The 27,625-nt window shown below is 43.6% G+C and overlaps 1 protein-coding gene across 3 annotated transcripts in view; it reads left to right on the top strand.

The window, feature by feature from the left end:
- The window catches only part of SH3BP2 (SH3 domain binding protein 2), a 146,199-nt gene extending 123,796 nt beyond the window's left edge, over positions 1–22,403 (top strand). For all 3 annotated transcript variants that reach the window (XM_077477899.1, XM_077477898.1, XM_077477896.1), the window contains 6 exons: positions 2,581–3,373; positions 9,101–9,215; positions 10,558–10,613; positions 12,661–12,739; positions 13,867–13,926; positions 15,805–22,403. In XM_077477899.1, coding sequence (XP_077334025.1) covers positions 2,581–3,373; positions 9,101–9,215; positions 10,558–10,613; positions 12,661–12,739; positions 13,867–13,926; positions 15,805–15,945 — 1,244 coding nt within the window. In that variant the 3' untranslated portion in view covers positions 15,946–22,403. The remainder of the gene's footprint in view (positions 1–2,580; positions 3,374–9,100; positions 9,216–10,557; positions 10,614–12,660; positions 12,740–13,866; positions 13,927–15,804) is intronic.
- The last annotated feature ends 5,222 nt before the right edge of the window (positions 22,404–27,625 follow it).

Genomic DNA, 27,625 nt, shown 5'->3' with positions numbered 1-27,625 from the left:
AGTAATTACTATGTGGGATATCCCAAAGCAATGGGAGGGAGACAAGGGGAGGGAGACACATATTAAAGCAGGCCGCCATCAGACGATAGGACATATACTGCTGCCTGCAGCACACTGTGCCCAAAAGCGGCATCCTCCTGCCTCCTTAAGTCCATCTGGTAAAATTTTGTAAATTTATGTACTGATGACCAAGTTGCTGCCTTGCAAATCTGATCAATAATGGCCTAGTGACACACTGCCCATGAAACACTCATTCCCCTGGTAGAGTGCACTCTAATTTGAAAAGGTGGAACCCTTCTTTTAAGTCCATAAGCCTGAATTATAACCTGACCAATCCACTGTGAAATAGTCTATTTTGATGATGCCTGCCCTTTTCTGGGCCCCTCTGGCAGTACAAACAAAGCATCAGTCTTCTGAATCTGAGCTGTTATACGAGTTATCCCTTGTAAAAATGCCTGGATCAAAGAATGCAAAGCAAGCGGTCTCTGAAAAAATACTGACAAGGCCGAAATCTCACCCTTGATGGTACTCAAGGCTAGCTTCCTTTCCACCCCCAAGAATTCTTCCTATGGCATACTTTCGAGGATGCCAACTTTTGGCTTCACACCAGGAAATATAGGACCTCCAGATCCTATAATAAATGGCCCTAAAAGCCGGCTTCCTTGCATTAATCAGGGTAGTCACCACTGAGCCCAAAAGCCCCCGATCTTTTAAAAGGCTTCAATAGTCAAACCATTAAACTTAGCGATTGTAAGGCAGGATGGAACACCGGTCCTTGTGAAAGCAAGTCTGCACATAGTTTCCCTACTGCCAGCCTTATGATCTCTGCATACCAGGATCTTCTGGGCCATGCCTGGGCTACCAGTATCACCGGCTTCCCTTCCTCCTTGATCCTGCGTAGAAGCCACTGTAGCAGCTGAACTGGGGGGAATGCATAAATCAGTGAAAACTGATCCCAAGGGGTCACAAATCCTTTGTCCTTGACACAAAGATGTCCAACTTCTTGTTGAACCTGGACGCCAACAGATCTATAACCGGGGTACCCCACTTCTGGCATATGGCTGAAAAAAACCTTGAGATGCAGGGACTATTCCCCTGGGGACATTTGTTGGCAGCTCAAGAAGTCTGCCTGCCAATTCTCCACTCCCAGAATGAAGACTGCTGATAGAAATGCTTCTCTGCCCATGTCAGAATATGGTCCACCTCCTTTTGGGCCGCCTGACTCTTGGTACCCCCTTGGTGGTTGATGTAAGCCTCTGCTGAGGCATTGTCAGATTATATCCTGACATGACAAACCTGCAACTTGAAAGTCCAGGATATTAGAGCCAGATGAACTGCCCAAATCTCTATAATGTTAATGGGCAAGGCTTTTTCGGTCTCTGACCAATTTCCCTGTACAGTGGCCTCCTCCAGAACCACCCCCCAGCCCAATAGGCTGGCATCCGTTGTTAGTACCTTCCAGGCTACTGGCATGAAGGATTTCCCCTTCTGCAAATTTCTGGCTATCAACCACCAATTGAGATTCTAGCACGCCTTTGGGGACAAATACATTGGGTCAGGGGCGGACTGACAACTCATGGGGCCCCCGGGCAATAGGAGATTATGGGTCCCCCAGGCAATCAGATATTATGGGGCCACACAGTATACACACACACAGTATACAATCACACAGTATAGACATACATGTACACACAGTATACATAGACATGTTTCTATTTGCTGAGAAGGTACCGGAGAGGTGGGGCAGCTATAATCCCAGGATTTTTAGACCAAAAGGATGTCGGTAAGGGGCATTTCAGAGACAGATGTAAAAAAAAAAACACAGATTTTTACATACTGTCACTGGTTTTACTGAGGCTGGCAACCCTGATGGGGCCCCCTAGTGGCACGGGGCTCTCGGGCAGTGCCCGAGTGGCCGAATGGTCAGTCCGCCCCTGCCTTGGGTAGTCCAAGGCTTGGATCCTCTTGTTCCAAGCAGACAGAATACTGTTTTGCAACAGTCTCAAATGAAATTGGGCATAGGGAATAGCACCATTTTCCCTAACAACTTGATGCAAAGGCGAATGGAGGGAGGTGGGATCCTTCTTTCCCTTGACCACACAGACCAGATCTCTTTATAGCCCTGACCTTCGTCTGAGGCAAAAATACCTTTTCTTGCACAGTGTCACACAGAGCATGTGACACTGCTCTGTGTGTCCATTCAGGCCCTTGTCTCTCCTCATTGGCTCACTGACTTTGATTGACAGCAGCAGGAGCCAATGGCTCTAATGCAACATCACTGGATCTAGATGGGGCTCAGGTAAGTATTAGGGGGGCTGAGGGAGGCAGCTGCACACAGAAGGTTTTTTATCTTAATGTTAAGAATAGTTTCTATGCACAGCTGCACCAGATTCTATGTGCACCAGTTTTACGAAATCTCCCCAAAGACATGAAAATTGTTTTATTAAATTTCCTTGATGTTCTTCTAAATTGTAACGACTAACAAACCAATGCTTTTCATTTCAAAAGTGAGATATTTTTAAAAACATGTTACTTATTATTCCAGTGGGTTTTAATTTAGTGAAATATTTTGTTGTTCAGAAGATGCACCAAGCTATCCACCACCACCAGTTCCAGTAAAGGCTGAAGATCCCCAGATAAGACGAACAATATCCAGTATTGCAGCATCAAAGCCACTTCCTAGTCTACCGATAAAGGAGATATCTGATTTACATCTGACACGCCCAAGGAAGGAGTCCATTGGTCAGAACAAAATTGACATTGATGTGAAGCCTCCTCCACCAATCCCTTCTTTTGCACCAGCTCATAAACCTCCTCCTCCACCAATAAGAAATGCAACTGACAGAACTGATATGCTGCCACAACGGCCCAGAAAGTCTTCCGTAGGCTTTCCCATTTCCCAAAACTCATCATTTCAACCTTCGCCTCCCAAGTTGGATCCTCCACCTCCCAGGTTGGATTCATCTGTTACTAGCTCCAAAAAAGAACCTCCAAACTGTATAACTACAGATGAAAAGCATAATATTTCTCCAAATTCTATAATGGGAAATAACCTGCTAAAGCAAGAACTGAGCAACATATTTAAAAAGCCTCCTGTACTGGTACCATCAAAGCCTGCTGTACCTGCTATTGAAAAACTACCAAATAAGCCTAGCCACATAGCACCTCCTTTACCACCAGTAAAACCTTCATACCTGAAGGTAGAAGACAACACTCCTCCACTTGTTCCAAGAAACAAACCAAGAGTAACATTTGATGATGACAAATCTCCTGAGCGCTCAAGCTCTCAGATAAAAAGTGGACCTACTAAGCCACCTCCTGTCGTACCTAGGGTACGCCCACCAAGGGCAGATCATGGATTCTCACAAATGATGTAAGTAATATTATCCAAGATGTTATATGATATGTTACATTTATGTCAGTTACTATTCCAAGCAAAAAAATAGGCTTAGCACTAAGAATAGGGATATCAGAGTGTCAATATTCTGGGGGAATGGGCCTAAGATCTCTGAATAATGAAACAATTTTTAAGGAGAAGCATGGGTTTAAAAAAAAAAATATATAAATCTACATACCTGTATGCTGCAGCATACCATGTTGGCTGTAAGACTGGATGATCACATGACTGTTGATCGCTCAGCTTTTGGTTGGCTCAGAGCGGACAGCAGTGGCTGTCAATCACCGCTTTCCGCTCAGCTCCTTTTGTACTCTCTGCACAGCTGTCTCTGGCTTTCAGCTGTGCTCTGAGAGGTGGAGCCAGCTTTCAATCAGGCAGCAGGGCGGATCCTAACAATATTGTTGGGATCCTTCCAGAGCCTGGAGTTGCTTTGTCAGCTTATAGTGGGCAATACCCACTATAATCTGATGCTGGGTCACAGGAGAAAGTAAATGTACTCCTCTGACCCACAAGAGAAGTTTGGCCAAAAAAGCTTTGGTGTTACTTCTCTTTTAAAGAATTTTTTTAAACAAATTTAACACTGCAATATTGACATTGAAATCAAAGAGGAATAATTTACTTTATGCGTCAGGAAACATTCGTGTAACATTGTCAATAATTGTACCGCAATTTCGTGCTTTGATTACACAAAAACAAAAGCAACAATCTATTATATAAATTCTATAATATATAAGCTTGTGTATTTGTAATTTACAGTTTCAATATAAATATGATAAAATCATCATGTTTATATATCAATTAAAACCATCTATTTTGATACCTATTAAGGTTCCTGCATCGCATCTGAATCACAGGCAGTTCACATTGACATGTGCTAACCACTGCGGGTGTCAATATAAAGTTAATAGCACCTCAAAATCTGTTCGCAGAAGGCAGTACAAACTGTGGAATCGGATTGCATGGGCCTGAATTTGCATTGCACAGATATTGTATGCAATGCGCACAGCAATGTGGTACCTATCGCATGCGATGTCTGGCATTGCATAAGTGTGAACCCAGCCTTCAGGGGAATCTTCACTTTACATGGAAATTTCCCCGTGGCTGACTTTCATCATCCAATCATGTGGAAATACTGTTATTTGTTCCTTGCACATGATTAGGTATTCTCTGCAAAGTGAGTTTTCATCATGTTCACTAAACTAAGGCAGAACCTTCCTTGCAAAGTGAACAGCCTATAGGGGTTATTTACAAAAGGCACTTTGCACTACAAGTGCAAAACAGCATTTTAGCTTGCACATGATTGGATGATAAAATCAGCAGAGCTTCCCCTCATTTCAGATCTACCCCTCAGATTTAAAGCGACTGCACTTTCAAGTGCACTTTGCACATGTTGTTTGCACTTGTAGCTCAAAGTGGATTTGCCTTTTGTAAATACCCCTCTATGTGTCTAGTAAATCAACCCCCAATTTTTTAAAAATGTGCACAAAAGCTGCATACCTGTGATGGACTTTGTAGAATAAAATAGAATTGCAACATTTTGTTTGGGGCACCTAAAGTGTTTCTAAGCCTAAATACTCCCTGCATTAAGGTAAAAAATGTTTAGGCATAACGGTATGCCCCCTCATACCTCTTTATGTGTAATGGAGTCCTCACTCAGTCCAGCACTGTGTCCAACTGTAGCTCTCCCTTCTCTCAGTGGCTTGGCTGAGAGCAGCCGGAGCCACTGGTGCCTGCTGCTGTTAGTCTAATCCAGTGACAAGGGAGCAGGGGATGGGGCTATGCACACAGGCAGCACGGCTCAAGAGCACGCATGCGGGTGTGCCCCCCGAGAAGTGGCTTGATATGGGGGCCAAGAAGAGGAGGGACCACCCACCCACAATGTATGGAATGTGGGTCGGCGGCCCACACAGGCAAAGTGATGAACCCTTAGGCTCGGTTCACACAGGGGGCGACACGACTTGCCGCTCCGCGACCTGCCGCGACCTCAGCGGCGACTTGCAAAAGACTTCTGTATAGAAGTCAATGCAAGTCGCCCAAAAGTAGTACAGGAACCTTTTTTCTAAGTCGGAGCGACTCGAGTCGCTCCTCTTAGAATGGTTCCGTAGTACAGAACGGGGGCGACTTGTCAGGTCGCGGCGCGTCGCCCCCTGTGTGAACTGAGCCTTAAGTTGCTGTCTGCTTCCAGGACCTCCCCCCCACCAATGACACCTGCTATGATTGTAAACAGCGGGGGTTCGTCAGCAAGTCCTGGCTAATGATTCATGGTCAGGACCTGCTGATCAACTGTGTGCAATCAGAGCTCAGAGCCAGTGGTGGCTGGGGAAGTTTTAGGATGAGGTTGCCAGATCCCTCCCTTCCTTTTTGACCCCTTCCACTTTTCATAAGCCCCACCTCTTATAGAATCCACCCACTCCGTCCCTTGTATTCCACTTGTTTACACCCATATTGTCAGGAGTATACAGCTCAGAATCATAGGACAGAGTATGCAGCCCCAGAATTACAGGTCAGAGTATATAGCTTAGCCTCACAGATCAGGGTATATAGCCCAGCATTCCAGATAGGTGTGTAAAGCCCTGTATTAAAGATAGATGTGTAAAGCCCAGCTTTACAGATAAGTGTGTAAAGCCCAGCGTTACAGATAGGTGTGTAAAGCCCAGCGTTACAGATAGGTGTGTAAAGCCCAGCGTTACAGATAGGTGTGTAAAACCCAGCGTTACAGATAGGTGTGTAAAGCCCAGCCTTACAGATAGGGGTGCAAATAGCCCAGCCTTACAGATAGGTGTAAATAGCCCAGCGTTAGATAGGTTATACAGACCACCCCCCTCCCCTTTGCAGGACCCCCCCCCACACAACAGGGCTCACAGCACCCAATCCCCCCCCCCCAAGGTTCGGCACTTACTGGGGTGTGGAAAGGATTGTCCTGTGTCTCCACTCACCCTCACAGTGCAGGAAGTAGAGCAGAGGTCTCTGCTCCTTATGCTTCCTCTGCTTACCAAAGCACTGCTAGGCATCCAATAAGGTTGCCTGGCACTTTGGCCAATCTGGAAACAGGTCTCACCAACCTGCCTCCTTATTGGCGAGGAGGAACTGTAGTGTGAAAATAGTGCAAATGAATTTGCTGTTGTCACACAATTGGGTGAAATCAGGGCTCACTCTCTGCGCCCTGAGCCCACCCTTTTTTTGAAGCCTATTAGAGCCTCTGGCTCTAATTAGGTGATTAAAAAACACACCCTTGCCATAGGAATCCATGCACCCGGCATCCTGAAAGGGGCCAGACGCGCATAGATGGGGGGGCGGCACCCGTGCGCCCTCAATGCAGGGCTGCCACTGTTCAGAGCCCTGTATTGACAATCAACACAAGGCTCTGTACAGAGGGAGCAATCTCTGTTTCTTATCTCTGCAAACCAAGGATAAGAAACAAAGACATCTGTAGTAAAAAGCAGCACACCTTGTTAGACATGCATTTAACCCCTTGATAGCCCTAGATGTTAACCCCTTCACATTGTATGCAGTGTTAGATGTGGGATTTTTTTTTACCAAAGTCATGTAGCAGAATACATTTGGCAAAAATGTTTAAAGAAATTCGATTTTTTTTTTAATTCTTTTATTGGATATGTTTTGTAGCAGAAAGTAAAAAAAAAACATTTTTTTTCAACATTTTCGATTTATTTCCGCTTATATTGCAAAAAATAAAAAACCCAGTGGTGATCAAATACCACTAAAATTACACACAATGTACTGTGGATGGGTAGCACATACAGGCAAAGCAACATACCCGTACATCCCTGCCTGCTTCTGGGTTGAGGGCGCACGCTTGTGCGACCCTGTTATGATTGTACACAGTAGGAGTCTGTCAGCAAGTCCCGGCCAAAGATTCATGGCCAGGGACCTGCTGATCAGCTGTGTGCAATCACAGCCCAGAACCCTGTGTTGACAATCAACACAGAACTCTGTGCAGAGGATGCGATCTCTCTGTTTCTTAGGCCCCTTTCACACGGGGCGGATCAGTAATGATCCGCTCCGTGATGATCCGCTCGCTCAGCGGGGATCGCTCCGTTGTCCCCGCTGAGCCGGCTGCGGACAGGGCGGTCTCCGCACACTGTGCGGGGACCGCCCTGTCAGCTCTCCGCTCTCCTCTATGGGGATCGGACGAGCACGGACCGTGTGTCCGTGTTCATCCGATCCGCTCTGCAGACGGACAGAAAAATAGGATTTTCCTCCGTCTGCAGAATCGGACATTTGCGGAGGCGGACAATAGCGGGTGTCTGCGGATGCTCATCCGCAGACACCCGCTATCCCATAGGGATGAATGGATGTCCGTATTTCATCCGCAAACGGATGGATGAAATACGGACATATCATCCGCATGTGTGAAAGGGGCCTTACTCTGCAAAGCTGGGATAGGAAACAAAGAGATCTGTAGTAAAGAGCAGTACACAATACACATTGTTAGACACATATTTAACCCCTTGATCGCCCTAGAAGTTAACCCTTAATATAGCATGTCATAATGACATGCTATATTGGCCTTTAGTTGCTAAATTACCTGAAGGTAGAACAATCCTCGTCACCCATAGTAGTGAGATTGTCCCGGACTGCATTGGCTGCATGGACAACAGTTTCTTCAGCTGCCCAAAATACAAAATACAAAAACAGAAAACTGAAAAGGGTTTGAGACTATTAATAGGCATTGTTCCAAAAATAATGGGTAAGAGAAATTGTTTAATATCTGTGAATGTTTTACACATATCCTTTCCTGAATTAAAGTTCTAATTACCACTAATTGCTACAGCACAACCAAATATCCTGGGTTTATATGCTTAAACTGTATGCATAGACAACGTGTTTTTTTTTTTTTTTAAGGTATAGAAAAGTTAAAATCTAAATAAATAAAATGTTTATGTCCCTTTTGGGATTTCCCTTTACTTACTGTCTTAGCCCTTGTACATACGGTCGGAAATTCCGACAGAAAATGTCCGATCGGACCGTGTTGTCAGATAATCTGACAGTGGGTGGGCTCCATCGGACTGTTTCCGTCGGACCAAGTTTGAGAGCTTGGCTATAAAATTTTCCGACACCATGATCTGATCGGACTTTGTCCGATTGTGTCTAGAGAATTCCGATCAGACAAAGTGCCACGCATGCTCAGATCAAATTCCTAGACCAAAGCTATTGGCTACTAGCCTGAACGTAGTCCTATCGTAACGAAATAACGTCATCACGTTCTGAACGATCGGATTTTCCGAAACTTTGTCCGACCGTGTGTATGCAACACCAGTTTTGCACAAAATCCGACGGATTTGGTTATCGGAATGTCCGATCGTGTGTACAAGGGCAAAGAGACGCAACAGGAAGTGAGGAGAAATCTCTACCAAGTTAGGGTAGTGCTTCTCGTAGACAGTTGTCACTGGAATGGTTATCCTTATCGAAAAGATGTCCCTACTATTTCTTTCTTTGTAAAAAAAAAACTGTAACATTTTGGATTTTCCATCCCTTTCTTCCTGTGGGATGGTGGTCACCAGGACAAACAGAGAGGCCGAATCTTGCTAGAAAGGACTCAGCAATAAAAACTTTGACAGGGGTTCTAACCATTCCTGTCTCTATCCAAAAGTTACAAATTTTGGCTGTACATGCATTTTAACTACATAACTTGGGGCACGTGGGGAGTTCCTTTTTAACAGAATATTTACTGCTGTTTCCCAGGAGGTCACCACCTGATGGTCAGAGCTTTATAGATAAAACCGTGGAAACTCCAGTTCGACCATCAAGGTTAAAAGATCTGCATGAGGAAAGTGACAGTGATGATGAGTATGAAAAGGTATGCACTATACCATAGCAATAAGGAATACAAAACAACTCAATGTGTGTCATAAAACTAGACGTATCTTTACTTATGAATTGCCATAGGTTTGTTCTGTCTGTAGTGAAGCCACACCACAGGAGCATGAATGAAATTAAAGTGTTTGTAACCCTAAAAATTAAAAATAAAAATTAATCCTGTTCCTTTTAAAGCATTTTATAAGTACCATTTGGCCCCCTGTATTACCTAAAATACCTGGTTGATCCTGCCAGTTTCTGCCCTCCCCCTGTAAACTGACCACGGTTTATCATGGCTGCTGAGCCCTGACACCGTGGTCAGTTTACTTGCCTTCGTCATCCACTGTGTCTCCTCTCTCTCCTGATCCCCTCCCTGCCTGTCAGCTCTGTCCACTCCAAAATCTTCCCCTCCTGCTGGTGAAATAATAGTGTTGCGTCTCTACAGTCCTCACTGAATGTCCTTTATTTAAAAAAAAGACAATATATACTTTATATCAATAGTGTCTCCCAGCACTCATGTGACTCCTTGGCTCTCTCCTCCTTTCCCCCTCTCCTTCCCGCCTCCCAGCTGATGTCAGCGGGAGATTTTGGCTCCTTCTGCTGTGTCTGTCAGATGGGGAGAGGAGATCGCCAAAGAGTCACGGGGCACCAGGAGATGCTGTGATATAAGGTATAAATCTGCTTTTTTAAAATAAAGGCCATACAATGGGGCACATGTTATAATCTAACAGAGGGGATTGTAGAGGCATAACAGATGGCTTTACAATCACTTTAGCTTGCCTACAAAGTCAATTTATACCCTGGGTGACAGTAAATTCACCAAAGCACAGTGTATCATAATAAACTGCCTTTAAAAAAACAATACAATTTTTTTTTTACCATCTTTGTACCATTTAAATTCATTTTGACTTTGTGGCATTTTTTCAAACATACAAAGATGGAGTTTTCCCGTGAGGTCAAAATACAAATTTTGGCTTAGTAGAATTTTGTTTAAAAAGAGATTTGCAGTCTGCACAATCCTTTATCTTGACATTCTTTCCTGTTCCTGAGCACCACATGTGCTGTACTCAACTACGAACTTGGGAAGCAAGAATAATCCTCCCACAATGTAAAGCATCATCTCAGGAGTTTATGGAGCTTGCAATGTGGATCCAATCTATGTAATGACCCATTATTGTTCAATTCTAGTGACAGAATGCTACAATTGATAAAATGTTACAATAATCAAGGAACAGCCCAAATGCTTTTCTTTTCTTTTAAATGTAATATTAGTTCAGCTACCAAGCTATACCTATAGTAAATATATACAGGCATCAGTACTAACCAGTAGGATTTCTTTTAAGGTATCCTTGCCTCCTTCGGTCTTTGTGGATACATGTGAATCCTCAGATGTTGAAAGGTAATTCATGTTTTCTTTTAACTTCACTGACCGATAAAAATACTTTTTTAACCCCTTCACACCTAAGGGTAAAACAAACTGAAATGCCTAAGCAAAGTTTTGCAATTTTGACACGTGTTAGTTAAAATGTACATTTTATCATAACTACTTTGTGCATCCAGGTGGGTTATACCTTGTTTTTCAGGACAAATTGGGCCTTTGTTTGGTAGTAAAAATGATGGATATCCCCTGATTTTTATAATTATTTTTATCAAAGGAAAACTGGCCCAAAATAGTTAACAAAAAAAAATAAAAACATTAGCTGTAAGTTTCTTATTACTACAGTAACCTACCACTAAAGAACAACCCAGAATAAATTCTTCTGCTCCCATCGATTGCAACAAAACCACACATGTGTATGTTATTTGTGGTTTGTACCCATAGTACAGCCCAGAAACACACTCACGCTGATGCTAATTATTATTATTATTTTTTTAAATCCTGTCCAAAATATACTGACCCTGACCTTAACCTTTGACCCATACTTGACCCAAACACCCTGACGCAGACCTAGATCAAACCTTGATCTAGGTATTTTTATTTATTTTGTTACAATTATTTTTTTCCTTTTGCAAGTAACGAGAAAGATGCATTGGGGGTTATTTACAAAAGGCAAATCGACTTTGCACTACAAGTGCACTTGGAAGTGAAGCCGCTGTAAATCCAAGGGGGACATGCAAGGGAAATAAAACACAGCATTTTAGCTTGCACGTGATTGCAGAGCTTCCCCTTATTTCATAGCTTCCCCTCCGATCTACAGGGACTACACTTACAAGTGCACTTGACGTGCACTTGTAGTGCAAAGTGGATTTGCCTTTAGTAAATCAACCCCATTGCATCTTTCTTCTCCATTCACATAAAGAAAAAAAACACAAGCAAGCTTCCCAGTGACTGATCACTGTCATAGCCAATCAGTGGCTACTGCAGCGATCAAGTGACCCGGAATCGGGAGATCTGGGTCCTGATCATTAGTACAGGGCCTGGGGCTCTCAGTGAGACTCTGGTCTCTGTGCTGGGACAGTGCAGTGCGGCACATCCCCAGCACAAGGGGAGAAACACATATATTTGGCCCCATGGAATAAGCCCACTTCCGGGAGGCCACATATATGTGTTATGTTGGCATAAAAAGGTTAAGGAACTAATTTCTGTAAACTTGACAGCTGCCTAGGATAAGCAAATACTAATATTACAAAAGGCTTTCTATGGCTGGTTGAAAGTCCTAATAACACCTCTGATCAGTGGGGGGGCCCGTCCATAAGGGGCGCAGGGGCACCACCCCCTAATCTACATGCAGGGCCCGAGGCGCATAGATTTCAGTGTTTTTTTTTGTTTTGAAGCAAATGATTAGAGCCTGAGGCTCTAATCAGCTTCATAACAGGGAAGACTCGGAGCGCAGAGCACGGCGCCCTGGGCCCACCCAGTTGTGTGACATTAGCGAATTAATATTCGCTAATGTCTTCCTGTTGCTCCTCCCCAGTTAATTAGGAAGCGGGTCCTGAGACCTGATTGGCCGAGAGTCCTAAGACCCCATTGACCTGGAGTCTGAACCCCTGATTGGCCAGGAGGAGAAGCAGCAACCACCGGGACACGGGGGATGAAAGCTGGAGTCACGACCTGGATGGGGTAAGTGCAGATTGATCAGCGACCGGGGGGAGGGGGTTGCTGTGGGGTGGCGGGCTGGGGTAGATATCTCAGGTTTGTTTGGCGCACCCGCCATCACTACTTCTGATAAGTGTTAAAAAAAACAGGGAAGAAGTTTAAAGAAAACTGTACCATCATCAACTTTCCAAACATAATTACACACATTAGATACAGTACAATGCAAGTTAATATGAATATGCTGCAACCTTCATTTTGGGAGGATCTGGAATTTAAAAAGTATTACTATTCATGTAAGCTGAAGTTCACTTCTGCAGCTGCTTTGTAAATATTTCTGCACAGCAGGCAGAAGAGATAATACTCTTGTCCCCTGTTAGGCTGAAGATAAATGCATTGTTTTTTTTTCCAGGATGTTCAAAGCCATGGATATCACAGGAAGCCCCCTGAATGGACTCTTCTGCATAAGAAACTCTGCAAGGGCCGGAAAGGTATTACTAGTTCTGCATACACAATTTTTACATCTTACCCTTTAGCTTTCGGTTTTATACGGTGTTTTCACAGCAATTTCCTGTTTCCTGATGGCCAAAGAAAATTATCTGTAAAAACGTCAGGGTCAGCTCACAGTAGGACTATGAGGTGGCAAAGATTCTGAGTCAGCTGACTGGAACAAATTTTCCAATGTGTTAGTCCTTCACCACTTCAGCCCCGGAAAGATTTACCCCCCTTCCTGACCAGAGCACTTTTTGCGATACGGCACTGTCGCTTTAACTGACAATTGCATATCCTTTTTTTTCCCATAAATAGAGCTTTCTTTTGGTGGTATTTGATCACCTCTGCATTTTTTGCGCTATAAACAAAAAACTGTGTAAATTTTGAAAAAAAAGCAATATTTTTTTTACTATAAGTACCCCCATAAAAAGTATAAAAAAAAATGTTTTTTCTCAGTTTAGGCCAATATGTATTCTTCTACATATTTTTTGTAAAAAAATTGCAATAAGCATGTATTGATTGGTTTGCACAAAAGTTATAGCGTCTAGAAAATAGGGGATAGATATATAGCATTTTTATTACAATTTTTTTTATTAGTAATGGCGGCGATTTTTATCATGACTGCGACTTTATGGCGGACACATCGTACACTTCTGACACCATTTTGGGACCATTGTCATTTATACAGTGATCAGTGCTATAAAAATGCACTGATTACGGTGTAAATGACACTGGCAGGGAAGGGAGTAAACATTGGGCGATCAAGGGGTTAAGTGTGTCCTGGGGAGGTGTTCTAACTGTGGGGGGATGGGCTTCCACTGACATGACAGCGATCACTGCTCCCCATGACATGGAGCAGTAGATCCTGGTCATGTCACTGGGCAGAACGGGGAAATGCCTTGTTTACAAAGGCATCTCCCCATTCTTCTGCTCCATGACACGATCGTGGGCAGGGTCACGGAGTACGTGGCGGGCACGCGCCCACAATGCTGCGATTTAAAGGGGACGTGCCCAGCCGTGCCATTGTGCCAACGTACATCATCGTGCGCTGGTCGGCTAGTGGTTAAATCAAACTTGTGTTCAGTTTCCATTTTATAAGTGACGGTAATCTTCTCTTCTTTCATAGGTTATAGTGGTATGGGATAATCTTGATGCAAAGTTAAGAAACTACCGAATATATGAAAAGGTTTGTACAGCCTGACAAACATATATTTGTTTTTTAACCACTTGAGCTCTGGAAAGTTTTACCCCTTTCATGACCAGGACATTTTTTGCTATTGAGCACTGCACTACTTTAACTGGTAATTGCATAGGTATGCAACACTCTACACCAGGGGTCTCCAAACTTTATAAAGAAGGATCCAAATTACTGTCCTTCGGACTGTGCCCAGTGGGAGGAAACAATGACAGATCTTTGGTATTAGCAGGAGAAATAGGTGATGTCAGTGGGAGTAATGATGCCTGAATTTTGTTGGCAGTAGAAGGATTTATGCCCCATCGTTGGTGTCAGTGGAAGGAATAGTGCCCCATTGTTGGTGTCAGTGGCAGGAATAATGCCTCAATTGTTGGTGTCAGTGGCAGGAGTAATGACTCATTTGTTGGTGTCAGGGGCAGAAATAATGCCTCAAGTGCTGGAGAAAGGCAAGCAAGGGGTCATATCCAGCTCCAGGGCTGCAGTTTGGAGACCAATGCTGTACACAATGAATATTTACTGCCCTTCAGACTTTTAGGGTGGCCAGTAGGTGTAAAAAATAAATAAATAAAATGACATAGCACCTGTGGTCAGTAGGAGGAGGAATTGTGCCCCGTAATGTGTTTTAGTGATAGGAATAATGCCTTATCATTGATGTCAGCTGGAGGAATAATGCCCCATTGTTGGTGTCAGTGGAAGGAATAGTGCCCCATTGTTAGTGTCAGTGGGAAGAATTCCCAAGGGCCAGATAAAAGCATTCAAAGGGCCTCATCCGGCCCATGGGCCACAGTTTGAAGACCACTGCTCTAGAGCATGCCCCAGCATTATTTTTTTATCTTGTTCCCTGTTCCTGCAGGACACAGTTTTTATTACTCTTGTAAAATTTTTGTGAACATGCAGCTATTGGGAGCTTGGGTTCTATTGATGTAGGACAGCTTTCAGATCTACATCTCCCAAGAACCCTCTCTCTACACACAGCAGGTTTGATTTACTAAAACTGGATAGTGCCACTGCCTAATCTGCTGCAGCTCTGTATAGGAACCATTTAGCTTCTGGTTTTCTTTATAAAAGCTTAATTGAACAAGTTGAAGTTAGAAGCTGATTGGTTACCATGCACGGCTGCACCAGATTTTGCACTCTCTAGTTTTAGTAAATCAACCCCAGTATGTGGGTAGGTTCCTAAGAGTCAGGTTAGCAACATTGTTTTGCTAGGAAAGAAATAAGTGTATGCCTGTGGAAAGGGACAGAGAGGGCTGGGTATAGGCAGAGTTTTGTAGTCCGGCAGGCAAGGCCAAAAACGTTGGTTGGGATTTCAGTGCAGCAAAGATACTGGTGTTGTCAGCCCATATAGAAAGTTATGCACTCGCTGGATTTGTAGCAGATCAACAGGATTTTTTTCTGTACTTGCAGCATTTTTAAAAGGAGAAAACATGGGAAAATGTGAATGTATTGCAAAGATGTACTGAATATTTTTTTTTTTTTATATGCCAGCTGGCATGCAATGTGAAGGGGCAGTGTGGGATGTAGTCCGTCTTGTGGATCAGATCAGATGACAGTTGGATGCAAAGAGACAGGCAGTTTGTTTCCATCCAACCACCCCATATAGAAGAGTGGACTATGTCCGTGTCCACTCTGCATAGCAGAGTGGACACGGACCTGTCACCCGCCTGCTCAGCAGGGATCAGTGGACTGGTTCATCGCTGAGCAGGCGGATCCGCTTGGCAGAGTATGCCTTGTCTGCAAGGAGCCATAAGCTCCATATGCTTGCCCAATACATATGATGTGAATGGGCCAGTGCATTTGTATTTGAAGTATTGCTATAATTACAAACATGTAAAATCTCATTCTAATTGACGTCTGTTGTTTCTGTAGGACACAAAAGTTTACCTGGAGGGAGAAATACTGTTTTCAGATATTGCAGATTTGGTTGAACACTACTATAAGAGCCCATTACCTGGCCACAATACTCTAGTTCTAAAACACGCCTATGGGTGTATGATTAACCCCAGGTGAAAAGACCACCATTTAATTTAATAGAATCATTATTCAAACTATAGTCCTCAGACTGTGTGTTGGGATTTGCCTAAACTATACTGGAAAACCACATCGCAGGGATAGTGCCCTTCTGCCCATCTCTAATAAAGACATAACATAAATGTTTCTGTCTACAAAATATGATGACTGGAGGACCAGATTACGAGCACCAATCAATGAGGAAAAACAATCTTGGTCATTTGCACATTTCCTATGAAAATTGAAAACACAGACCAGTAGAATGCAAAGAAGGAAAGATGTGGAAAAAGATTGACAAGAAGGAAGCTCCTTATCCTGCCACAAGCTGGGCAGGAAAATTCCCCCACTTTAATACATTTCAGAGATTATCTCAGCATAAGGCCCTGGCCTGAAATGTATGGTGGATAAATAACCCAGATCCACTGGGAAGTCTAATGCTTGGAAAGTTGGAAAATTTGAAGACCTTTGTAGACAACAAGAAAAATATGAATTCAGAAAATTTGACACCCGATGCAGGAACTCAGTTTGTGGACTGAATCAGTTGCCAGCAGTTGCTGGTTGTGGGTGTCTACCTATCTAATGGGTGTCTTGTATCCTATGAGCATGCATGAACTGTGGCCCTCTCCTTGGATTATTTCTAAATTGAAGCATCAGAAGAATATCTCCAAGCCAACCAATGTCATCTGTTGCTGACTTTGCACCACATACACTACCTTATTGGTACCCAGAGCTGTAGAATAGTATGGATGTTACCCAGAGCATGTGATTAGTATGGATAGCCACATGGGGCTAAAATAAGGCATAGTTTTGGCCATAGTTTGGCATGATAAAAAGGCACATTTGCTCACGCTTCAGAATACTGCACATCTTTAGTCAGCTCCATATAGCGTTGCCACCTCATCCCTTTAAACCCCGAACACATATTCATTTCACAGGTTCTGTGGCTAATTAAGGTAGTAATAAAACTCAGTGCCTTATCTGCGTTAAATCAGCCACAGAACCTGTGTAATTAATATGTGTTTAAAGGGATGAGATGGCAACCCTAGTTCAATATGATTTGTTGTTTCCCACTACCGTAAATGATGTTTTGTCCAGGAAGATATTACTTTTGACCTACATGTATATATTTTTTTCAAAATGTATGTAAACCCAAATTTTATGTTTGGCATCGCACCTCACTGTATACAGCTTCTGAAGTGCTACTGCCAAGGTCTCCAAGTACGAAATTTGCAACAGATCCACAATTTGTTTAAGAAAATATTTTACAGTGAAGCTTGATGCCACAAAATAATGGAAAGAAAGATTTTGGGTTTACATACACTTTATTCCAAAATTATCTTCACTGCAGAAAAAACTGTTTAACTGCTTATACTGGCCACACAGAACAATTTTCAGGCAATTTAAACCAATTTAACAACATTCATTTAGTGTTTGACTGCAAAAAAAATAGATAGCCTTGATCCATTGTTGAAAGCTAGTTGAAATTGGTATACATGTATTATATGTGTTGCCAGGATTAGATTATTTTCAATTACAGGCATATTAGTCATATATCGTTATTTTTATGACAGAGGGATGTTTATAAGTATGCTAAAATAACTGTCAGTGTTGTGTGAAGAAATGGTGGCTTAATATGTAGGGCATCATAATTAAGACCGAAGCACCACTGCACAAATAAATAATCCAGATAAAATTTTATTCCAATATAGGGTCACATAGATCATCAAAAAGGAGTAACCGATGCTTTTCAGGGGTCCAAAGACACCCTTCACCAGGGCTTGAAAAGGGAAACAAAGTACATGAACTAAAATAATAATGATATTTTCATCAGTGTGATATCAGGCACAGATCTGGTCAGCAGCTGAGTTAGGCAGGTCCTCGATGAATCAACTTGGGTACAATCAGCCTGCCCATAGATGGTTTGAATCTTGGCCAGTCCCTACTGAACTGGCCAAGATTCAAACCATCTATGGCCGGCTTAAGCAGCAAGACAGATACGGTAGTCTTAAAAGCTTTCATTTTTTTTATCTACTCAGATGAAGTAAGATACCAGTTAATTTCTGCAGTTCCATCCGTCTACCAATGGCTAAAGCTATAGTTTGAATCTGAGCTGGCCGAGATTCAAAACATGTATGGGCAGGCTTAAATGTACCCAATTCGATCGATCAATCAACTTGGGTACAACCAGCCTGCTGGATTTTACATGCAATTATTGCAAGCAGCTGTTATTGCCACTAGCAATAATCACTGTCTTCTCCCAGTCGGGACAGCTTCCCCCGCTGGGAGAAATGTGGCTCGGCAGCAGGGATTCCTGTATCAACACTGTGGCTGCAGGAAAAAATTCCCTCCATCTATGGCCAGCCTAACACAGAACAATACCCTGCCAAACAATAAGCCAACAGTTGATACCTGTTTATAGTTTTTTATGTTACATGATAATTGCCTAAAACCCCCTTTTTTTTAATCCAATGGGGCAACATTACAGTGTTTTGAATAGTTTTTTTTTTCTGTAATTACATAGTTAATTTATTTTGTTTAGATTGCTAATCTTGCACCATGATTCATCTGAAAAAGGTCTTCAAATGTTTGAAGTTGAACTTTTTTTTTTTTCTTTTGTACGGTAAGTTATCTCATACACTACAACAGTTCACCAAATGGGGGATTGATTAGGGTGAAATATATAAATGATAAGGTATGTTGGACTTTCAAACATTTTGGAGACATCTCTCTATGCTGGTTGCCTGTTATAAAGAATTTATAGAAGTTGACCAGTACATAACAAAAATATTTTGTCTGAAATATGCTCTAATTTTGCCTATTAGGAAACAATAATTAGTTATGGTAAGAGTTTGCACCCGTCTTTAAAAGAGGCATCGCACAGCTGTTTTGCAGAGAAACAAACGATGCTTTACAAAGTGATCTCATGCTACTATCTAAATGGCCACCATTAAGCTGACCATACATGGAGTGAATTTCTGCAACTTCCTGATGAACAACGTCATTCGTATATGTCAGCCGAACAGTGGTAGCATCCAACCAGACAGAAGCACTGTTCAGGTATTCTGACAGCCACCAGTCTCAGCTGTCAGGAAACAGTAGCCATCAGGGGAGATTTTTCCATCCATACTTTTTAGAATGGATGGGGGAATCTTGCAGTGTATGGCCAGCTTTAGTTCCAGACCTCAACCAGAATATAATGGAAGATTAAAAAAAGGTACTTGCTTGTAGTATTACTTATATTGCCTCACAGATTCATTTTAAATAAGACAAACAAAAAATGAGTCTGACTTTAAAACAAATTAGTCTCCTTTGCAGACTATACATCCATACTAAGGCATTCTTTATGAAACACCTTCATTGGAAACTGAAGTGCCAGGCTTTTCCTTGCACTTTCCTAATGAAAGTTTGAAAATGTTTGGTTCATACATTTTTCCTTTTGAAGCCCATAGGTTCACCATCTGATTTAAAGGATAAGTTCACCTTTCCTAACATGTTACATGTGATATCCATATTCAGGGTGTAACATGTTACTGATGCAGCAGCCCACCCCCTCCCCAACCCCCCGAGTCCCCGCTGAGACAGCGGGCTAGGGATCCTCTCCCCACTTCCGCTGTCACAATTCTTTTTTAAAAGTGGCCATTCAGGGCACCGCCCATCCGGCCTTGTCATTCATTCAAAGAACTCTGTGACTGGGGGAACTACAACTACCGTCAGCCATTGCGACTGACAGCTTGCAGTTCTTAATGAACTACCAGAGCACTGATGAGTTATCTGGGTAGTTTATTGATTCTTCCTGCTATTCAGTAACTGCCAACCCATAGGAGATCAGGCAGACAGCTACATTGACAGTCTGAAGGGGCCTGAGATTGCACCTGTGGTCTGCTGATTGTGTATGCAATGCTTTACAGGCTCCTATAAAAAAAAAAAAAGGAAAATGCTAATTTTTTTACCTGCAAAAATGTGCATTTATTATATATATATATTTTTTTTTTACAAAGGTGAACTTATCCTTGAATTAACACACAGTTCTCTTTGCAAAGTTTCACTAAACTTGTACGTGTCACTGCTATCACAGATACCTGCAACACTGTTTAACCAGCATAGCATTATCAACCGATACTGTACATTAACCTTACAGACTATGAGAAAGTTTACTGCACTTTTTATATTATCTTCTATTTGCTGTCAAACTTTCTACATGCTCTAACGCTGTTCTGCTTCACCCTAAAGCTGGCCACAGACAAATCAAAATTTTTGCTGAATCAGCCTAAATACTAGCCGTGTGTGTGGTCCTGCAAGCACCAGAAGTAAAAATCTATTGAGCCAGGTGGCTGTCAATGTATTCAGGTAGCTGGCAGTGGAGATTCCTCCATCCACATTGTTAGGGTGGATGGAAGAGTCAGTTGATATTCTCTTGTTTGGCCTGTGGATTGAACGAGAGAAAACTGAGTCATGTATGGCTACCATAACTCACTACATCAGCTGTAATCTCTTTCTATATCCACTTTAAGGTATCTGTGCTTAAAAAAAGATAGATCGAAGTGCGTACAACCCCATCCCTGTCCATGTGGGTTGCGAAGGTGGAGGAAATTAATAAAAATTCACAAAATAGACATGATCGCTTTTCGAAAATGTGATTTTACTGGAATGCATTCATCTTCTCAAATGATGGCTAAGCCCCTCTTGACAGATTCTGGTTGATTTGTTTTTTTTACTTTGGGCATCTTGCATTCTCTGAGACCCCCTCTCAGCCCTTGTTATCCTTCCCCGCCCCACCCTTTATTGAGTTTTTTTTTCCCTTTCTGAATACTAATATATTCTTTGTCTTTTTTATCATCTCTAGCTTATCGCTCTTCCTTCTTTGTTTATAAGTTAGAGTAATTCTTCCCTTACAACTGCAAAAAATTTTTTTCTGATCAGTGGCACTCAATCTTCTTGAGGGGGCACCCCCCCCAGCCAGCCTCACACCACTCCCCCCACCAGCTAGCCAACTGCCAACTGCATAACTGGTGCTCGCTCAATCGCTGCACCCCTCATTCTCTTGTTTGATTGATCGCCATCACCTGCCAGCTCCTGCACTTACCCCATCCAGGTGGCGGCTCCTCCCGAGTCCCGGTGGTCACTTCTCCTCCCAGCCAATCTGGAGTTAGGACTCACTGCCAATCAGGTCTTAGGACCCCTGGCCAGTCGGGAATAAGTCGGGAATAAGGTCCCGCCTCCTGACTGGCCAGGGGGAGAAACAGGAAGACATTAGCGACTATTGATTTGCTAATGTCAACAACTGGGTGGGCTCAGGCGCAGTGTTCTGTGCCCAGGCCCACCCTTTCTGAAGCCAAATAGATCCTCCAGCTCCAATCATGTGCTTCTAAAAAAAAAAAAAAAAAAACAGTGGATGCATTTAGATTAGGGGCTGGACACATGGATTAGGGGGGCGGTGCCCCAATGGACGGATGACCACTGTTCCCAATATGCAACGGCCACTGTTCCCGATATGAGGGTGGTCACGATAGCGAAATGACACAATTCATAACCATGTCTGTGGTGATTCTACTCTTCTATGCCAAAATTACCTGGAAAGATGCTTCTTTATCACTTTGTTTATGAAGTACTGTTAGCTCTCCCTTTCTGGAGGATTACTTATGCTTGTTGAGTGTTCTTTTCTATTGTGACGCAATCTATACTAAGTCTATCTTGTGACCGGTTCAAAGTCTTACATTTTTGGCATATCTGAAATAAAGAACTAAAAAAAAATGAGATAGGTGTTTAGACACTTCACCTGAACATAGAGGAACAGTAATAATTTGTATCAGCATAAATGGTCCTGCCCTTATAAGATATTTGCAAGCTTTTGCATGATACAGACTGCATGACTGAAGTGCACTCTGACATACATGCCCATCATGTAGGGTTTTACTTGTAACCTTGTGACTGTACTGTGCTATTCTGACATCTTTATCTACTTCGCTCATCAGCAAAATTATTTGAAATTGGCTAAGAGGAAACCCTGGACATTGGTGGTGGCACATGAGTCTCTGAATACGTTCCCCCATGTCTAACACTCTCCCTCTAATTTGTTAGCTGTGATTTTCCCAAGGGCACAATTCTGCACTGTACAGCCATCGTTATTTATTAATACACCTGCTTTGTACAAATGTAGATATCAAGGTTTAAAGTGATCACCGATTTCAAAGCTGTTGTACAGAAAAAAAGCAAACCGCTTGTGTTGCCTTGTGTGAAAATTACTGTGATTAGTTAGAATAAATTGTGTATACCATTCCAATGTCATTGTTGTATTCCATCCTCTACAGCAGCAGTGATATTATTGAGAAAACTCATGTTATAACGTGTAATATTACTGTATATGATGCCTGCCTCCATCTGCAAATGATGTATATTGTAAATTTATGTACAGTGGGAATGTTGTTCCACTTTTAAATTAAAGTACTTTTTTATACATATTTTGCTGTATTTTTATTTTTTTTGTCAAGTTGATGTTGACACTGCATGCTCTTCCAAGCAAGACACGCATAATATAACTGTGCACTATGCCTAGGCTCACATCTGTGCAGGTGCAGAAATGCATGTAAATTGCAAGCATTCCCGCACCTGCATGCAGCCGCACACAAGACTTGATGCTTTAAAGAAAACGCGTGGGTATGCCATTAACACTTAATGGCACCCCCTTGCACTGAAAAACTCAATGTGGTTTCCCACATGCAAAAGAGCCATGCAATTTTCGAGTGTCCGTGTTTGACCTACATAAGATTTACCCGCTTCATGACCAGGCCATTTTTTTGCGATACGGCACTGTGTTACTTTAACCGACAATTATGCGAACGTGCGACGCTGTAACCAAATAAAATGTGTGTCTCCCACAAATAAAGCTTTCTTTTGGTGGTATTTTATAACCTCTGCATTTTTCTTTTGCACTATAAACAAAAACAATATTTTTTACTTTCTGCTATAAAACACATCAAATATTTTATTTTTTTTAAATCCAATTTTTTTAAATAAAACAAAATCCCAATAATCGTATATTGATTGGTTTGCACAAAAGTTATAGCATCTACAAACTACTATTTTTTTTTTTACTAGTAATGGTGGCGATCAGTGAATTATAGCAGGACTGTGGTATTGCCGCAGACACTCTGACACTAATTTACACTTTTTGGGGACCAGTGATACAGTCACTGTACTAATGACACGGGCTGGGAAGGGGTTAACTGTGTGCCTAGCCTGTGTTTTACTACAGCCTGGGAGGTGCTTTTACTAGGTGAAGACATGGATCCTTGTCCTTGGTTTGCAGAGACAAAGTATCCTGTCAGAACGGCGATCTTCCTTGTTTACATAGGCAGGCCACCATTGTGCCTCTCTACTGGATGATCGCCGAGTGTAGGCAGACATTTAGTCTGCGGTATCTGCTGCTGGGTTCCCGCTGTGTGTGAAACAAAGGCACAGCAGCCTATTCAAATGAATGGGCTTGCCATGCCTGCAAAATTGCAGCACAGAGAGTTGCATAGATGTGAATGGGGCCTAAAGATGAGCTCCAGCCATGTGGCAAAACAGTTGAAATACATATTCGGGGGAACTGGTTTATCTGGCACAAAGTCTATAATTACATGCAATAAGTCTTGTATTCGAGACACCTCTGCCACAAAGAACAGCATGTTTCTCCAGAGGTTGTTAGAGGTTCCTTAAGCAGTGACTGGTTGACATCCCATTAGATAGTGCCTGCAAGTTTCCAGGGTCAAAGCCACTTAGTAGAGTCAGCAGCATGACATCAAGGACCTTTTTTTAGCTTTCTGCATAGTGCCATTCTGACCACTACTGTAAGGGGCGTTTTTACCACTGGTCCTCAATGGATAGGTTTTAACAGGAATCCTCTGAGACCTTAAAAAAAAATTTCAATGGTTTCTTGGGTAAAAATGTCGACAAAGGCCGAGCTAGACCTTCACCTCCACTGGAGGGCCAGCACTGTTTAAAAGAGAAGTATGGGCTTTTTGGGGGGTTTTTTTGCCCCAATGCTGCATCTGTCCCCGGCGCCTCTCCAATGAGAACTGAGCGATCAAACACCGCCGATGGCTCGGTTCCCCCAGCTCCACTAGCAGAGAGCTGCTGACTGTCAATCAACAGCTCTCCTCTGCTCCTCCATGTTCACTGGAGCGCTGAGCTGTGTGAGGGGCGGGGAGCAGTCATCTCAGCGTCTCACTGGGAGGCGGGTGATTACTGAAACGTCACCAAAGAGCGGAATTCACTTCGCTCGCTCTCTGCTGAAAACGGGTCACAGGAGTGCAAAACAAATTGCACTCCTGTGACCCACAGGAGAAGCCCAGCCAAACAAGCTCAGGCATGACTTCTTTAAACATCTCCCTTTTCAATTGGTAATGAATACACAACTAAAGTTTTGTAATTACATGGATATACATCACATTATATATAATGGAAAAATTAACCACTTAACAACTGGCCCATAGCCAAATGGCGGCTACAGGGCGGTTGCTTAACTCTGGGAGGGCGTACAGTGATGTCCTCCCAGAATTCCACTATGGCGCGCCCCTCCCCTCTCTGTACCGATCGGTACAGTGTGAGAGGGGAGAGATCGGTGGCAGCAGCGCTTTGGGCTACATCTGTGTTGCCCACTGCGCTGCTCTGTAACAATTAACCCTGCCAATACACTGCAATACCCAGCCAATACCCTGATAATCTGCAATACCCAGCCATAATCGGTGATACCCTGCAATACCCAGCCATGCTCGGTCATGCTCAGCCATATACAGCCATGCTTGGCTGTACTCGGTCTCTGTATGTGGCCGGGCTGTGGAAGTCTCACACATGTGGTATCGCTGTACTCAGGAGGAGAATCTATTTTGGGGTGTCATTTTTGCTATGTACATGCTATGTGTAAAAATATTGTATAAATGGACAACTTTGTGTTAAAAAAAATAAATAGGATTTTTTGTACTCACCGTAAAATCCCTTTCTCTGTAATTCCCAGACTGACGCAGCTCCTCTCTTAGCCATTGGGTTGTTATGCCCTATCACTAGGAGATACTAGGCATTAGTTGTAATACAACACTCAGAACTCTTAGGCCGCGTACACACAGGCGGACTGTTCGTCCAACTTTGTCCGCTGAACAGTGTTTGGGCGGACAGTCCGCTCGTGTGTGGGCTTTCAGCGGACAGTTTCAGCGGACAGTTTGACGGACAAGGTTTTTCGGAAATTCCGTAAAACTGTCCGCTGAAACCTTGTTTCAGCGAACAGTCCGCTCGTGTGTAGGCTTGTTCGTCAAACAAAGTTGCGTGCATGCTCAGAAAGGATTTTCACGCCGAAAGCTATAATGCAGTGTATAGGACGTCGTATTTTTCGTCCCGTCGTACGTGCCGTTCACGTCATCGCGCACGGTTTCAGCAAACTGTTCGTCCGTCGTGTGTGGCCATGTCCGTCCATGCTAAGTTTGAGCGGACTGTTTGCCGAAACTGTTGGACGGACAAAGTTGGGCGAACAGTCCGCGCGTGTGTACGCGGCCTTAGTTCCACCCAGGGGGCGGTCCCTTGGGCAGCAACCCTCCAGCCTGCCAAGCAGCCATCAGTACGTCATCAAGCAGTATAACGTAAAGATAAAAAGGAGGGGCAGGTGCTGTGTTGGTCGGTGAATTACAGAGAAAATAATTTTACGGTAAATACAAAAAATCCTATTTTCTCTTATATTCACAGACCGACACAGCTCCTCTCTTAGCCATTGGGACGTCCCCAAGCAGTGCCAAACAAGGGATGGGAAAACAGCATAGAAACTTCATCCACCATGGCCAGTGGGAACTAGTGTAACTTTAGCCACAAAAAACAGTGCATGGAGAAATCCACCACAAAACCAGGGTACCCTCAACAGGAGTGACTACCCACAACCACACCAAAAAAACGCGCAATGTAATGCAACAGCGCATTATCATAACAGTACTGCGTTTTTTATCGAAAAACCAGGAAAAAAAGAAAATATATTGCATACTCAAATGCAACTATACGGCTACCTGCAAAACTTTGCGGCCAAAACAGGCATCAGCCAAAGCACTGACGTCTACCTTGTAGAACTTGGTAAACGTGTGGACAGACGACCAGGTCACCACTTTATATGCCTGCGCGACAGACGCTTGGTGTTGGAAGGCCCAAGACGTTTCCGATTGCCCTTGTGGAGTGGGTTGTGACCGGAAAGGGGCCACCTTCCCCTTCAAGGTGTAGGCTTGCACTACAATCTGATCCACCTGCAAATGGTGGCCAACGAGACCGCCATGCCTTTCTTTGGACCAGCCACCAAAACAAACAATGAGTCTGACTTCCGAAAGGGAGCAATGGCAGACAAATACAACTTAAGAGCCCCGAACCACATCCAGAGCATGAAGGGCCACCTCCTTAGGGTGTTTCGGCTTAGGACACAGAGATGGTAACACAATGTCCTCATTGATATGAAAAGCTGAGACCACCTTCGGCAGAAAAGACGGTTGCGGACGCAACACCACCTTATCCTTGTGGATAACCAGATAAGGCGACTTGCATGACAAAGCCGCCAGTTCCGAAACCTTCCTGGCCGATGTGATGGCCACTAGAAAGACCACTTTATGGGAAACAGTCAACAGGGGACTATCACCCTGATATTTTCAAACACCGGTTTTTGAAGCGCCGATAACACCAGGTTCAAATCCCACGGGAGTAACGGTGGACACACCAGAGGGACTACATGTCGCACTCCCTGAACAAAGGTACTCACTAATGAGTGAGACGCCAGGGGTCACTGCAAAAAGACAGCCAAGGCTGAAATCTGCCCCTTACTAGTGCTTAACGCCAATTTATGGTCTACTCCTTGCTGAAGAAACAGCAGGATCCTGGATATGGAAAAGGAGAGCGGATGCAATCCTTTCTCCTCACACATGGAGATGTAGGCCTTCCACATACGATTATATATCTTCCGAGAAGATTTCCACGCCCTCAACATAGTTCGGCTCACAGAGTCCGATAGACCCCGGTTCCTCAACACCTGGCTCTCAATAGCCATGCCGTTAAAGTCAGCGATGGCAAAGCAGGATGGAGAATCGGACCTTGAGACAGAAGGTCCTCTCGTAACAGCAGTCGCCATGGGGCGTCCGACACCAGGCGCACTAGGTCTGCGTACCAAGGACACTGAGGCCAATCTTGGGCAATCAGTATTACTGGGATCCCCTCGACTTCCACTCTGCGAAGCAGACGTGGTAACAGTTTTAGTGGAGAAAAGGCATAGATCAGCTGGTACTGACCCCACGGAGCCACCAGCCCGTCTGACGAGTCTGCTCATGGATCTCTTGTCCTGGACACGAATCTCGGCACCTTCCGATTGAGACAGGAGGCCAGAAGATCCACGTCTGGTGTGCCCCACCTCAGGCACAGTAGCCTGAATACCTCCGAATGCAACGCCCATTCTCCTGGGTCCAGCATCTGACGACTCAGATAGTCCGCCTGCCAGTTCTCTACTCCCGGGATGTAAATTGCCGACAGGGCCGGTACGTGTCTCTATGCCCACAGAAGTATGTGAGCGACCTCCCGTGCGGCGGCTGAGCTTCTTGTTCCCCCTTGGTGATTGACGTATGCCACAACCGTGGCGTTGTCTGATTGGATCCTGATTGGACGCCCCTGAAATCTCATTGACCATGTGAAG

This window comes from Lithobates pipiens, unplaced genomic scaffold, assembly GCF_037356315.1.
Source record: "Lithobates pipiens isolate NorthernLeopardFrog02 unplaced genomic scaffold, aLitPip1_a1.2 Scaffold_13, whole genome shotgun sequence".
NCBI classification, from domain to species: Eukaryota; Metazoa; Chordata; class Amphibia; order Anura; family Ranidae; genus Lithobates; species Lithobates pipiens.
The sequence above is the reverse complement of the archived record's forward strand: the minus strand, read 5'-3'. Positions and strand labels throughout refer to the sequence as shown.